Genomic DNA, 16,094 nt, shown 5'->3' on the forward strand with positions numbered 1-16,094 from the left:
TATTTCAAACTAATTCTTGCTTTTGTGAACATGCTATTTTTAATACAAAGTTAAAATTGCATTTAAGAAAGAGTTACAAAAAAAAATTTCTTTCACATCCGTATGTTTCCATTTGACAAATACTTTTCCACATCTTCCTAGCACTCTCAGGAATTAATTACTAATTACTCACATCTCTCTGTCCATCCAGTTTTCCCCCAGCTCTACAATATTACATTTTTTTCTCCATGTTCAACTTTTTATTTTCCCTTGTGTTGCTTCTTGGTCTTAAAAAGAAGCATGTGTAGAAACATCTGCTGTCCCAAACTGCGGATGTTTTGTGGTCTGGCAGCATTGTATTGTTTTTAGGGTGTAATGCTGTATTAGGTAAAATGTTTCTCTGTGGTCTGCAGGATTTCCAAAGCATGTAGGATATACGTTATTTTAGATTATCTTGATAAAGTCTCTTTTCATAGATAATGAATCTGTTTAGAATCTGTTCTGAATTTATAGTTTCACAAAAATTTAAGAATGTGAAAACCCATTTCTGAAAGGAGTCAGATAAACTGTTAGTGTGGAGTACAGGTAATTACAGTTTTATTTCCCCTTCACACAGCACAAACACTGAGACAGATTAATTAATTTAAAAATTAAAATAATCCAATCAATTTACCTAATTTCCTCAGGACACCCACACTTGTATAGCAATTAATTACCCAAGGCAAGGTGCCATTTCTCAGCTAGAGCACAAGCCAGGCTGTGAGGTTTCTCCTTCCTCCATCCATGGGTGCTGCTGTTGGACACTAAAAGGTACAAACTGCAGTGTGGAAGTTTGAACACCTTCCCAACCTGAGTTAGATACCATCTGCACCACAAGACCTGCTCTAAATTAAGTTCAAAATACAATATTAATTGCAGGCTACCCTAGACTGAACACACCTGAACACAAAAGGTGGAAAAGCAGAACAGGAATAAGCTTCCCAACCCACTGTGATCATATCCAGGTAACACCAAGATAGATATTATACCAAAATGAAAAGACTGGAAGGAAGGAGTAGAGAATACAGCTGCAAAGATGATCCAGCAACTTTAAGGATATTTCTAAATGGAAAGAGAAGATGGAGAGGAAGGAAACAAATGAACTAACAAAAAAAATCCAACATACAAATGAATGCAGCCTGGCTACACAGAGAAGATGTGAGAACTGCCTCTAGTGCACAGAATAGGAATAAACATAGAAATAAGGGGTACATTAAGGAAAGTTTAGTTCCTTGCTAGTGACAGCTTTCCTCATCTCCTGTGAAAAGCAGAAGTTTCAGTGCTCTGAAAAGTCACACTAACCTGAGCTAAAGGATGAATGAAGCACCCACAGCCCAGCAGGAAAACGCAGCCAGCAACTGAATGGGTGTTCCAAACCTGCTCTGTGATCAGGCAGCAAAATGCAGCAAAGAATCAGCACAACCCACACAAAGATAATATTTCAAAGGGATGCAGCTCCCAGGGTCTTTTTCTTCACAGTGCTCAGACTATTCTACATTGACTTCTGAGTGGTGATAAATAAAGGGCAGGACTGGGGAGGAAGATGGGCATAAAGGGAAAGAGACAGCAGCAGGCAGAGCCTTTCTCCACCAAAGATGATTTTTAAAAGAAATAACATTTGAGTTGTACCTTCTCTCTCCCACATAGCATAAGGCATGCAGGGCATCATTTCTACCCCCACATGAGGTGCAGGTCACTGCCACAGCCTGTTTGATCAATGTCAGTTCCAAATTCAAGCAGATAGTGCCCAACTTTTACATGTGCACCTATTTGTGCTTTTATACTGGTTGTTGTAATCCAAACCCAACAGTTTCCTTGCAACGTAAGGATGCTTTTTACCTATTGTCTTAAGCACCTTTCCACACCTTCCTTACTCCCAAAATGTCATTGCTTTTGACCACTGAAGTGAACCAAAAAATCATTAAGTCATGTAAAAGAAGTTTCCTAAGAAGGATAGGAAAAAAAAGCCTCACAGTTGGGCAACCAAGCAACACAAACAACCAACCTTTCCATAACAAACCCCCTAGAAAAACCTCGTGAAAATATACTGTAATCCCCATTAAGATTATGGATTTCTGGTGAGCCAACAGTCTGCCTCTGGATTAGAGAAACAATTTTAACAGGAACGAAACGTCTTTTGCAATTCCATCAATGTCCTGCTGCCACCTCCTGGAAAACTTCCGAACTTCACAAGGGCTTTTAGCAGAGCCTGGACCTGCATGAAGTTGCCTACAAATTTCCACTTAGTCCCTGTCTTAGTAAAAGTAACATTTTTCTTCATGCCTGAAGAACTTATAAAAAACTTGGGGGTTTTTTCTGTTCATTTTTTTTAAAAAAGCTTCAGTATTGGTATCAAGTTGTAAAGTCTCTTCCCCTGGAACATGAGCAAGATAAGAATTAATTTGAATGACTCTCAGATTACCTTTTAGAATCTGCAGAGGGGTAAAAACTACCTGGCAGTTTTAGCTGGAAAGGGATCCAGCCAGCACTTGCCAGTGGTTCTTTATCTCATCTCCATCCTGACTGTCAAACAGTTCTTTCATTCCAAGCTTCCCATTAATATGGGGAGAGCAGAATGTAGAAACATGAACAACTGCATTTGGTCACTTCTAATGTTCTTAAATATAAGGCAAAATATAATGGCAGAAACCTTGAACAGCTTATCAAGGTACCAATTACTGCAATCAAGCTCACTCGAGATGGAAGATTTGTAGCACTGAATGATACTGAGATTTTATTTCATGTGAAAGTTGGGCACCTAAGCTAGTTATTTAAAGCCTAATGTTAATAAAACTCTTTCTAATACTGTAATCTAGAGGCTATATAAATTCATAAATAAAAGACTCATATTTCAGAGTTTCAATTTACAGCTCAGTGGGACAGTTTTCCTTTTTCCTTGACACCTTCCTTAGGTCATTCTATCACAGTAATTTGGGAAGCCAAGAAAGCAATGCTCAAGCAATGCTTCTGGCTTCCTTGAATACTTCTATTATTTCAAGCTTATTTCCCTCAGCTAGGGCTTAAATTCTGACCACAAGGTTTAGAAGCATGGCTACATGCAGCTTCTGTTTTGAATTTCCTAAGATAACAGTGATACAGAAGATGTCCAGGAAAGTATTAATGTTCAGAGACAGAAACACTTTAGGAGCTTAGGGGGGGTGAGCATCTGGCATTCTCTAGATCCTCCCAGATTCTGCTTGACTTTACTAAAATTTATATACCTTGAAGCTAAGACTAAAAATAAATAAATATGTCTGCTTGGCTACTTTCTCTTACTATTTCATTTCTAGGAGCTTTAGTGAATTATTTCTTCATTTTAATATGAGTAACCAGAAACTGCTCAGTTAATACTGAGAAGGTATCACCAAGGGACAGCTAACTAGACACTTTCAAGATTTTAGCTTGTTGTAACATTAATAGTGGTGGCTGGAAATTAATAAAACATATTTCTTGTCCAGTGTTGGATTGCCTGTCTCTATATGTCATATTAAAAATTTACAAAGTATACTGAAGGGAAAAAAGACTTGTTACATAAAATCCAAGATTACTAAAAACTACACTCCCTATATTGGTGTTGCTTTGTGACTCCATATCATTTTTAGGGGTGGTTTCGTAGAATCTTCACTTTAATAAAATGAGACAAGTACACCAAGAAAGTCAAATTCACTATTTCTTACAAAACTGAGTTTCTCCATGGTTATGATGAACTTTCTGCATTTTACCAATTGCTAAATAATACTTGTTATCTCACTTATCCTCTCTGTATCTAGCTGGTATTTCTGCTGGCTTCATCCTTTAGTCTGGACTGTTTTTTCTGCATTTTCCCCATCTATCTGTGTCTCCTTCCTCAGCAGATAATAAAAAGCTTCCTGCTGTTCCACCACCTCCACTCAAATCAGCCAATCTGCATGCACAACACTGTCCTCTGGCTCTTTTCTTTGCTGGTGAGCAATGATGGAAGAGAAAAAGCAAAAGCAGGAGGCGGACAGGTCATGACTCCCATAAGAATCTACTTTTCATTTCCAGGTCAGTGCCCAGATTCCTTCTCAGCCTTTATTAGCCCAACTCAGCCTCCATCCCTCTAGCAGGCAGTGCTGGGAGCCTTCCAGCACCTCAGATCTGAGGCACAGCACTCTACCACCCTCAGCAACAGCCCACTGTGGTTTTCCCAGCCCTATTTTCCCCATGGAAATATTCCCAGCTCTGCTAAACCCCATCATCCCTCAAGACAGCCACAACGACAGCAGCCACCACTTCCTTCCCATCTCAATTCCCTCTTTCCCCCAGAACTCCTCAGGTTCCCTCTCACTATTAATTTATTACCAATATATAGTCCAATAGTCTCTATTTTACCATAACATTCACAACAGAAAAGGACTTTTTCCTTCACCCCAGTATCTTTTTTTTTGTCCAACAGGGATTATGCACCAGCAGCAAAACAATCCACTCCAGAGGGAGGAAAGTGGAGACCACGTGAGGAAAGGTAGACACAAACCTCTCCCTAATGAGGGTGGCATGATTAACTCAGCCTGTAAGAGTCAACTCACTCGCTGCTTAATAACTCATTTGTGACATTATGATGTGATAAATACTCATTATTTTTATGCCTCTGTTTTGAGGGAAAACGAGGCAAGGCAGCAGGCAGTGCCAATTCTCGGGAGTGAGGCTCAGTTGCAGGGAAGCTGCTGTGGATGACTAAAGCTCACACTATTTGTTACTCAACTTTCTCATCCTGGTGATTCAACTCTAAGCTGCCTCAGGACAAAGGTGTTTCATTACAGGCAGTTTTTCATGAGGCATCACATTCAGCTGGTACTTTGTATGGGGAAGAGTAACAACAAAAATAAAAACAAACCACTGAATCAGCAGCTGTGTAATATGAAAACCTATAAAATGAAAATACATAGGAATACAGAAAGGATTGGGGTTTTTACATCATCTTTAAACTCACAGATAAGGAGTTAAAAGCAATGTATGTTACTTAAAGCCTAAACTTTTGAATTATCAAACTGAAGGCTTGAGATTAACTGCATATATTACTTTTAAAAAGTAGAATTTAAAGTAATATATTAATGAAATTTAGTAGTTTCCTCCCCCTTCCAAGAAGGCCATGAGGGTTTGCCCTTTCTGTGTGGTTACAATCTGTAGTAGGTGCATTCACTGAGTTCAGCTGCTCAGGCTGTATTTCACCACAGCTCTTAAAGAACAAATCACTGATTGTGCCACTACCACAGCTTGTTAATGCCACTCCACTTCCAGGATGATCCATACAGCTGACAAAGCCAGTGACAGACACAGGGGGCCCATATGGCTCAGACACACAAAGCATCAGAAAGATCATTTCAGTTTCCTTGGGATTGAAATTCTCATCATTCATTTGGTAAGAACAGTGCTAGAATAGAGGATGCTGCTCTTAAAGAGCAGAACGTGGAGAACATCTACTGATTTCCTCTCCACTACCACTTTAAAAGATTAGGGTGATCCCTTTCTAAAACTTCAGGTGGCCTTGGAAGATGCTAAAGCAATGAGAAATCCTGACTGTACCAGCTGAGGGGTAATAATCATCACCCACATGATTATCACTTAAATCAACAAAACTCAGTCAGCTCTTGAAATAAAGTTTCATCATGGCTGGATGCAGGAGAGATGCAAACTCATCTGGATTAGCTGACATTAAAGTCCTTGCACAAAGAGGACTGATTTCATAACATTTAGCAGATTCTGTTAAAGCCTATATTAAACTTAAGTCTTTAAAGCAACTGGTTAACTTGCTTTAGAATTCTGAAACAAACTTCCCTAGGATTTCAATTCAAGGATCTGCCTTCCTCTAATAATAACCCCTAACAGAGAAGAGAAGCCTGTAGTGAGTGCTGTGAGTGCATTTCATTTTATAATGAGTCCTTCTGCCCTATTTTCATAATGCTTATTCATTCCTTGAATTCCTATGCAAGGCTGGGGGGGCAAAAAGTTATTAAGATATAAAGCTAATCTATGATGTCATTCACAGAGTACACATCAGGAATAAACAGATATTAAGAACAAAAGAATAAAAAACAATTATAAAAGATAACTAGATGTGGTTTTGATATCTAATCAGTGCTGCAAAGCCCCGAGTGGAAACTGGGAGGCGTCAGATGAGCACAAAGATTTTTCTCTGTGGGTAACTCACCTCCATGCTCCAGAAAGACACGGACACATCTCTCCTTGCCTCTCGCTGCAGAGAAGTGAAGCAGGGTCCAGCCGTTGGCGTCGCGGCCGTTGGGGGAATAGCCCTGCTCCAGCATCTTGCGCACGGTGTGAACATCGCCGGCGGCCACCGCAGCCTGGATCTGCAACTCTTCCTGCAGCTCAGGGTTCCTCCGGCAGTGGTGGTGTAACATCCTAGCTGAGTCTGGCCTTCACAGGAGCCTCATGAGCTCACCCCAGGCACCTTCAAGCAGTGGGAAGAAGGAATAAATCAGGAGTGGGGTATGTAGGAAAACAGGGATTAATGAAATGTGATGCTGAGGCTTCTCTCTGTGTGCCGAGCAAAGTGATGTTACACAGAGGATGAACCCCAAATGATCTCACTGTTATTAGCAAAACCATAGCACATGGTGACATCACTGAACTGCAGAAGAAAAGGACACTTGCACATTATAAACAGTAAATGTTTTCCTCAGAAATGACAGCATCAAACAGCAGTTCACAACTAAAGCGACTGAGCAATGAGCAAAAGGAAAAACCTCCAGAACCCACCATACATTTCCAAATCCCACTGTGGTTAATGTCACTACCTCCAGAGACACTGGTCAAATGGATGATCCAAACTGCTGCAGGTAGCACCACTGCACTGCCACAGTAACTGAACTATGATACTCTTTATTTCTCTAGAAATCTCCCTTGTAAGCTCCAGTGAAAATATCTTATCAATAGAATCCTGTGACCTACTGCATGTATCAGTAACACTAATGTTCAAATTGAAAACTTTATTATCTTTATTCCTTTCTCACCCTTTTTTTTAATTAGAGCCTACTGTTTGTATTCTGGCTTGAGCACTTCTTAATTAGTACACGAAGGCTGCAAAGAACTTCTACGTTCCAAAAATCAAATACAAGGATAATAACATATAAGACCTAAAAATCCATTTAAGTGCAGTTACCACAGTCCTGTCAAACACCATGAGAACATATATCAGAATAATTCAATTTATAATTACCTTGATAGAGGGCAAAAAGGGTATCTAAAATAGCCACTGTAAAAGAGCCTAGAAACAAGCACACACTGGGAAAGAGAGAAGTATTGTGTACTCCATGCTCTGTTTGAAAAGTACAATCTGCAGTTCTACTTGGGGCCAAGAAAATGAACAGGTATTTAGGGATTGTTCTGCAGTACACAAAGTTAAGTGATTGCATTTTCACATACATTGTGTATTATATCCCATAGTCCTAAAATGGAAAGGAATATCAGAAGAAGGAATAAAAGCAGGGTATGAAAGAGGTAATGCTAAGCAACAGGAGCCTCAGAAAATATTCAGAAGTGGATGGATAGTAACACAGACCTAGAAGATGAAAAAGAGCAATGTATTTAAACTCCTGCAAAGTTAATCAACATTGAAGTCCAAAGGAAAGTTCTAATGATGAAAATGAATTTCAAGCAAAACTTAAAATTTACGGTAATTTTTTGGTTTATTAGGATGTCAACACACATCATCACCTAAACCTTCTTTTAGGTATCACAAGGATGTACAGATCCTCGTGATCCACAGGTCACTCAAAAGACACTGCAATCAGCTCCCCATATCCCACTGGACACCTGTTTCCCTGTAATCCAGATATACCCACAGCCAGGAGAAAAGTGAAAACATCAATCACTGCCAACTTTGCAGACAAAGGCACAGTGTGGATTTGCTCTTCTACAGCCTCCTCGTGCCCATGGAAAAGAAGTCATTTATCTGCTTTTTGGAGAGATATAAACTCATAATTAACAGGTGCTCCAGTGACCCTACTTACCCTGCAAATATGGAAATTACACACAGCAAATGCCTGTCTTTGACATTTATAAATGCTTCAGCTTACCATGTATGGCAACAATCACTACTTCAGCATAGGGTTATTAAAGAAGACTTTTTAGCTCCATATGTTATACATGGCTTAGAAACTGGCTTTGTTTTGTTTTATAGTGTGAACTTCACTATCTGAGACTGGGAGGGAAGGGGATTTGCAAAGCAGCAACTGCCAACTCAATAGGTCAACTTTTGCAGCATATTCCAAAAATCAGACTTGGTTAATCTGATGACAATGGAAGTATTTCTATTGACTCTAATGAGCTTTTGCTAAGCTCTTTTCTAAACTCCAATTAGCACTTCAGAACATGCTCACCTATAAGACAGCGAGCTCGACTTCATTCTGCATCACACCACTAACAGCACGGGTGATGAAATTCCAGCTGCAAGAGTAGGATCTTCCTTTGGATTTGCAGGTGAAAACTGACAGTAGAATCTAACTGATGATAAGTCATGCAAAACCCTTAAAAATAATAATTCAGGCTATGCCCCTTTTAGCCCTAGTTTCTGAATACCCACAAAAACAAGATATGAAAACTTTTTTTCAAACTGAGAATATCTGACCAAAACTTTATGATGCCATTTTTACAGTCCTTTCTTGTGAAGGACCAATACTTGCAAGCCCTCACTGTAAATTAAGGTCAGGTTAGTTGCTCAAAGTGCTACAGAAAGAGATGGGATAACTAAAGAGATGAAGTGAAATGGGATTTCTCATTTGAAGGGCCAGCAGTATTCCCCCTTCAGCTCTCTGTGAAGACAGTTGGTTGAGGAAAAGCAGAGCTCTCTCTCTCACACTTCTCAGCTGGTGGGTATATTTGTAATGCAGCATTATAAAAAATTGGCATTGGCTCCATATGTTGCATGTGACTAGCAGAGCTTATTCAAATTAGCTGGTACTAAAGTACATAAGTACTAAAACATACAAAGCAGAAGACAAAGTCAGGCAGCTCCTTTTATCACTTGCACAGTTTCTGTAAATATCCACTCTTCCATCTCACCCCTATGGCAAGCAATGAAATTCAAATGACAAGAACACTTAACCATAATATTAAAGGTTTCAGGAGAGTTTTAGGTACACACCAGCTTTGAAAACATTTTTACTTCTGCTCCATAGATCATTTAAAACTCCTGTTTGCAAAGCCCCATTTAAGACATCAATCTTTGGAGAAGAGAAGGAGGACTACTGGAAGTAGCCCTTTGGCATTTAATATTTAATGTTTTGCAACTGTAATCAATCTCATTCAGAACTCAGCATGCATTTGGGTTGTTACATATTGGCTTTCTGCATGCAAGTAAAAAAATGAAAGGAAGCACAGGGGGGAAAAATATACCTATATATTCTTGGTTATAATGATTTTATAGTGCCATGAAAATGGAGGACAACAACAGTTACTTAATTGATTTTGCAAGTACAACAGGATAAACTCAATGTGGTCCTGAATTACCTTATAAGAGGTTGTTACTCTTTGATGGATGTCCCACTCTTCATTGTCTTCACTGTTCATAATCTTCTTTGCCCATGTGTGTCAAACAACCTGCTACCCTTTAAAGAAAATGGTATTTCTTGTTAGTTGTAAGGAATAAAAGCGAGAGGTTTACTTCCTTTTACTGTGTTCTTGTGTGAGAATGCTACATTTTAATGCAGCTATGTTAGAAAAGACCCAAAGGGTGTTTTCCATCATTATCAAAGAGTCCTCCTGAGGTTGGGGTGCGCAAAGTTTGCTTGTGCCATATGAGGAAAAGGTTACAGAAAATGTTTTATGGAATACAAGAGAAATGAGGGATGTGCTTCCTCTCTGGAGTAAACCTTCAAGAAATGGCCTGCACCCTTCTCTAATAATTATGTGTATCTGCTCCTCCTGTATGGAACAAGAATGGATGCAAAGGTTACAGTAGGTATTTCTGCCTCACTGCTCAACATCTCCCCGTGGGAGTCAGATGCCAGGAAAAACATTCAGGATCCATTTAGTCCTTCCCAAACTACTTTTGTGGGTTTTTTGTTTGTTTGTGGGTGTTTTTTAATTGTTGTTTTTGTACAGGGTTTGGGGTTGTTTTTTTAAATCTCCATCCCATCTCTGCTTCCCTAAGTAAAGAATAAAACCTGTGCCCATGGAGCATTGAGCTGTGTCCTTCAGCTGGATTTGCAGAGCCACCAGCCTGTCTCCTGTCCCTCATGTGACAGCTCAAGCTACATTTCACAAACAGGTAAAGCCACCTCCACAACACAAGAAAACCACCAGCACAAAAATCTTCACCCTTTCCTTCATATAGAAGAACTGCCCTTGTAGAATCAAAGTTTTCCAAATGCCAGTTACAGCCCTGTGCAGATTCCTCCTCCAGACTGACCCCTCCTCATCCCCCTGTCACCTGCAGTTAATGGGATCAGTCCCAGACCATTCCTCCTGTACTCATCACTGCTATTTCACTAATACTTTGTGCACCTTTATCTGACCTTTCATTTCCTTTGGCTGCAAACTTGCAGTGAAAGGCCCCCTTATCTCATCTGAGCACTGCAATAATATAATAAACAATAAAACCATTAAATACTTAATGGTACAGCTGATCACACAAACCCAACTGTGACTCGTTCCCTCTGCAAACGAGTTGCACCAGAACAGTTTCATGAACTGTGCTGCTCTTAGATTAACTTGAAATTTCTACCACTTAATGCAACATAAAATCATGCTTTTGCAATGATAGCTCAAAGAGGAGGATGAAAAAAACCCTTTTTATCCCTCTTATGCACATTTTCCAAGAGCTTTGCTTCCTAAGATAAAGCATACAAGGTCTTCAGATACGCTTACAGCCCTGCACAAAACTGCACTGCCATGACCTAATTTGATCACATTTCTAGCCTTGTTTTTTTGCATAGATGATCAGTCGTTCACCTTTTTTTAAAAAATTTTTGCATGATTTTCACTTTAAAACCCACACATTTTTTATTAGCTGATGCAAATTAGAATTGCACTGACTTCACAGACTACAGACAAGGTAACAGATTGCTCCACTAAAAAAGTAACAAGCTTTTTCCCCCCAAAGGAAAATTAGCTGCATATGGCAAGAGTAAGATCTGCAACTTTAATAAAAATAAGTCATATTTAGTGAGAGTAAAGATCCCTCACTCAATGACTTAACAAAGTTTGATTAAAACACTAATAATTATAGTAGAAGCAGCACTAAATAAAAATAATAAGACAAACACCTTCATTATCTATTGATAATGTCTCATGTTGTCAAAGAGATCTTAGACTTTTCCACATCAACGTGTCACTTCTTTAAAGCCACTGCAAACATCGTGTGGAAAATTAATTCCAGCATATGTATACACTTACTTTAAAGAAAGTTAAAGGTTGGTACAAAAAGCAAGACCTCAAAATTCAGTATTTTGCTCATTCCCAAGCCCTGACAGAAAGACCTGATTGCTAAACTCTGAGATGAAACATCCAAGAGCAGAATAAGGACCATGAGTTACTGATGGCAGCCTAACTCTGTACAACAAGGAAAGTGTTACACATTACACATGACATTGAGTATCTGGCACAGACCTAATCAGTGCAGGTCTGACTTGCCAGTGGTTGAAGTATTCCAAGACATTTAAATCAAATAAACAACAGAAAAAGGAAAGCCCTGTGGAATAAGGATAATCACATCAGCCTTCATTAGTCTCACAACTCACTTCTCCTACCCATTTCAAAGCTTGAACAAACTAAACGTGTTCTCACTCAAATGGCATTTTAAAAATGGTCAATATATTTTTGACAAACTAAACAAAACCACCACCTTCAGCTGTCACTCACGCTCCTATTCCAGGAGCTCTTCAGACAAGAGAGTAGGGCAAACAATTGTGTTGCCATTTGCATTCTCACATCACAATCACAAAGTTTGCAAGTAACGTGTGAAACATCAAAATTTCACAGAGCCTTAAAACCCCGAATGTATTTTCTGCTGAATGTTCCACGCTACAACCCAGACACACCCCAAGCCAGGTATCCCTGTGGCTGAGATGAAAATCACCAAGCAACACATGCAAGGCCTGAAAGCAATGAGTTAACAGTGCATGAATCCAAAACATCAGAGAGGAACTGCTGCTTCAAAGGAAAGGAGCCTTCACTCCTCACAAGCTGTCATTAAAAGTTACACATTTCTCATGAGAGCTCCCGTAAGGCCAGCTGGTAGCTGGGATGTAAGAAATTTAAAATAACCAAAAGAGTTAATCTACAAGTGCCCCACCAATTTCAGGTGTTCACAGAACTAGAGGTGATGTTGTTACACACTAATAAGCAGCTGTGGTGCTGTTACATTCTGCAGGTGGGTGAAACTGAAGCACAGAGGTCTCATTTTACTACAATTATCCATCTCACAGAGCTTGTGACTGAGGTCTGACTTTGGGCCTGATGGAAAATCAGAGATTACCCAGCTCCAGCAACTTCAGGTCTGCAAACCTGAGGGAAACTTCACCTTCAGAGCAACTGAAGGTGAGTTTTACTCACCATCCTCAGCACCCCCACCCATACATTGGCAACCTTAGGCACAAGCAGAGCTCCGTGAATAAAATCCTGTGATTCCTTCTGAAGGCAGGACCTCACTGCTGATGCTAAAGCAAGGCCTTACAGCTCTTTTTTCAGTAGGGAATGCTGCATCAGGTTCACACAGCCAGAACCTCCTCCCTCAAGATGTGCACTGACAAACTGCAGGGAGCTTGTGCTCTGCAGCGTGCTCAGAGATCCTCGTGTACCAAGCAAAAAAACCCATTTCTCCTCCAACTTCCAGAAGTGCTATTACTAAGTTCTAAACAGCAAAAGTCAGATGGAAGCATAGCCTTATAAGTAACTAATTTGTAGCAAGTGTTAATTGCTAAGATTTATGTATTTTCACGTGACTTACTATCATTAGAGAACCCAAACACCAACATTGCATGGAATGACAGAAGCAGGAACCGATGGTGAGTTCAAACCACATTAAAGGAGTCACTTCAGCCCTAATTCTCACAGCACAGCTGATAAACTAAGCACTGCTTACAGTGTTTGTGTCATTCAGCAATCTCTAAAAGTACATTTGATATGTATTTCTATTTAATACAGCCTAAAAGCATCCAAGTGGACAAAATACGTTGGATGTCTTTAGGGGACAAAGCAAGATTTTCACTGTGATAATATCATTCTGTAAGCATTGCTGGAACAAAACAAAGCCATCCCTCAGACAGCACGCTTCCTTTAAGGGTTGAGAATTCACAATCAGGAAAAACAAACCCAAAATGAGCATATAGCCTGAATACTAAAGCTTTCTCTAAAGGGCTGCTATACTTGCAATATGCTGCGTTTCTTCCAGGGATCAAGAGCAGGACTTGAGCACATCAGTGATCTCTGTGCCTTGTTTCAACCATGTGCAAATTTCTGCCAGAAGTTAATTCCTTGATTCCTGTGAACTCAATTCCAGTCTCTGCATCTGAATCAAACTTTGCTGCACTGGCATTTCACACTAGGAAGGAACTTCACAAATCAAATGAAAACTTAGGTCTCCTGTTGTGAATAAATCCCAAAGATCCCATGAATTGACAGCACCAAGAGGTGTCCTGTTGGAGCAGCTACAGCCCTGCCATGAGGCACTGGGTGGTTGGGAAAAGGGAGTTATAATAAACTAAATTCAGATGAAACAGCTGTGCCATAGCTGCACTGTTAAGTTTGTACTGATGCACATCTGTCTCTCCTATTAGCAGGAAAATTCCCTCCTGGAATCACACTGGACATGTCCACATGTTCTGCCATTACTCGTAGGTTACCAAAATAACATGGAAAATTTCTCCCCTGCATTCCCAGAGTACCTCAGAATTTGTTGCACTTGTGTTACGGGGGGATTTTCTGTTTAATCTTCATGTCAGAGCAACCCCTTTTTGTCTTAATCTAAAGACATCTATATTGGAAAAATGATCCAGCCTTGACCAAGGCTGTTGGCAACAAACACTGCTCTTTCTCCTGCAGGCTAATGCTCAAAAACAACCGACTGCCAACAATGAACAACGTTTTGGTACAGTCAGTGACATCTCTGAAAACACGACACAGACCACAGGGACCTCTACAGAGGGCATCTTTGCCAAAAAACCAAACTCACCTACATTGAAACAGATTCCAATGGCTTCAGGACAGACCCTGCGTGAGAAGAGCGCGCAGGAACTCCATCCTTTGGAGCACGCTGACAGCAGGATGCAGAAAAAGACTGGCTGACATCATTCACTCCCCACTCTCTCTGCTAGGATCCATCTCCTCATCTCACCACGTAAAACACGCAATTCTCCCTACGAACAGCTCTCCCCCGAAGCAGAACCTCCCTCCTACCAGCAGGATTGGTTTTGATTACTCCTTTCATTTCTCCCCTTAAGCACCCAACAGCATCATCTTCTTCTATGATCTCAGCCCAAAAAGTAAGTGCTTGTAAGCAGACACCATCCAATTAAATTAATTTCAATTTTTGCAGCTCCGTTACAACACAAACACAAAAAAGTGACCCATGCAGGAGTGAGTTATGACTAAACCAACATAATGCAATTACCATACCTAGCCCAGTGAAGATTTTAGAATCAAAACAGAAACAGAAGAAGTGCCGAACTCATAAATTTATGGAAACACTTAAAGAAAAGATCCTTTTAACGACCCACAGGAAAGTAATTTTAAGTGACATCCCTGAGATGGAGACACAAAATCCCCATTAAGTAGCAATTCATAATCAAAATAACATTTGCAGAATAATTTTGGAAAATTATGAAGTGTTACAAGCGGAACTGTACTTCAAATGGGATTCAAAGCTTTCAAACTTTAAAAGGTCAACAGCAAGTAGGTTTTAAGAGAACAAAGAAATCTAATGCTACCTATTCAAATCCAAAAAAACTCAAGAGGCCCCAATCCCAGCCAAACCATGTGTCTAGGATGACTCTGAGAGTCTAAATGAATCATCACCTTGATGAGGGTTTTTTGAGTGCCGTTTTCTCTCTTCTGTGTTATTTTGTTCTTTGGAGTCACTATTTTTAATTCTCCTTTAAGGCAGCTTAAACCTAAAAAAAAAAATAAATAAAAGTAGAACTGAGCCATACAATGACATAAAAGAGAGAAATCAAGAACAGAATTGGTTAATACAAAAGCCATAGCTGGGCAAAATCGGAAGAGCCTTCACAAATTTGGAAGGAAAAGGGTTATTCATCAAAATCGGGATCTCTCCTGGAAAAGGAGGACACTCTTTCAGGATACTAAGGAGTTGAAGGGATAATACCGGCAGGACCGCTGCCCTGTCAAGCCAGCTCCTCCAGGGAATGGAAGTAAAGATAAGTGCTAAAGAATGGGACAGGAAGTAACCCAGAAAGCCGAGCTGCTGGGAAACCGAACCTCTCCCTCGCAGGAGTTCACGCTCCAGGAGCCGTCAGCCGCACACACACACACACACAAAAAGCCGGCCAAGCCCCGGCGCACAGCCCCGAGGCCCGCCGGCCGCCAAGGCACCCGGGGCGCCGCCGGGGGCTGGGGACGGGGACCCCCCTCCGCGGGGAGCCCCGGGGGCGGCCCGGAGCCCGCCGGGGGAGGGGGCAGGGGCGGCGGGGGGCTGCGCACCCCTTCCCAGGGGGGGCGGCGGGGGCGCCCCTCACAGCCCCGCACCCGCCGGAGGGGCTGCCCGGTGTGGGCGAGGGGAGGCCATGGGGTCGCGCCCCCCCCTCCCCGCGCCGCGAGGGACCCCGGGGCAGCCGGGGTTACCTGCGTGACCCGCGTGCCGGTGCGGGGCGGGCCGAGGCCCCGGGCGCGGCCGCCCCCCGCGCTGGCGGCGGCGGCGGGCGGGGGGTCGGGGGGGCCGAGCCGAGCGGGGACACTTCGCTCCGGGCCGCCCCCCTCGGCTCGCGGCGGGGTCGGCGGGCGGGGACTGACCCGCGCCGCGGCCAATCTGCGCCCGTCGCGCCGGCCCCGCCCCCGCCCGCGCGCCGCCGCTGCGCCCCCATTGGCCGCCGAGCTGACGGCGGGCCCGCCCCCGCCCGCGCGCCGCCGCCGCGCCCCAT

At 41.8% G+C, this 16,094-nt stretch overlaps 1 protein-coding gene across 3 annotated transcripts in view; it reads right to left on the bottom strand.

Moving 5' to 3' along the window:
- ASB7 (ankyrin repeat and SOCS box containing 7) overlaps positions 1-15,951 on the bottom strand; it is a 29,512-nt gene extending 13,561 nt beyond the window's left edge. For all 3 annotated transcript variants that reach the window (XR_010082364.1, XM_063412444.1, XM_063412445.1), the window contains exons 1-4: positions 15,799-15,951; positions 15,013-15,107; positions 9,508-9,605; positions 6,188-6,448 (exon numbers count right to left, since the gene is read on the bottom strand). Coding sequence is in view for 2 of the 3 variants with exons in the window: in XM_063412444.1 (XP_063268514.1) it covers positions 6,188-6,398 (211 nt within the window). In the remaining variant the exon portion in view is untranslated. The remainder of the gene's footprint in view (positions 1-6,187; positions 6,449-9,507; positions 9,606-15,012; positions 15,108-15,798) is intronic.
- Positions 15,952-16,094: the final 143 nt, after the last annotated feature.

The sequence above is a fragment of the Prinia subflava genome, chromosome 15 (genome assembly GCF_021018805.1).
Source record: "Prinia subflava isolate CZ2003 ecotype Zambia chromosome 15, Cam_Psub_1.2, whole genome shotgun sequence".
Lineage (NCBI taxonomy): Eukaryota > Metazoa > Chordata > Aves > Passeriformes > Cisticolidae > Prinia > Prinia subflava.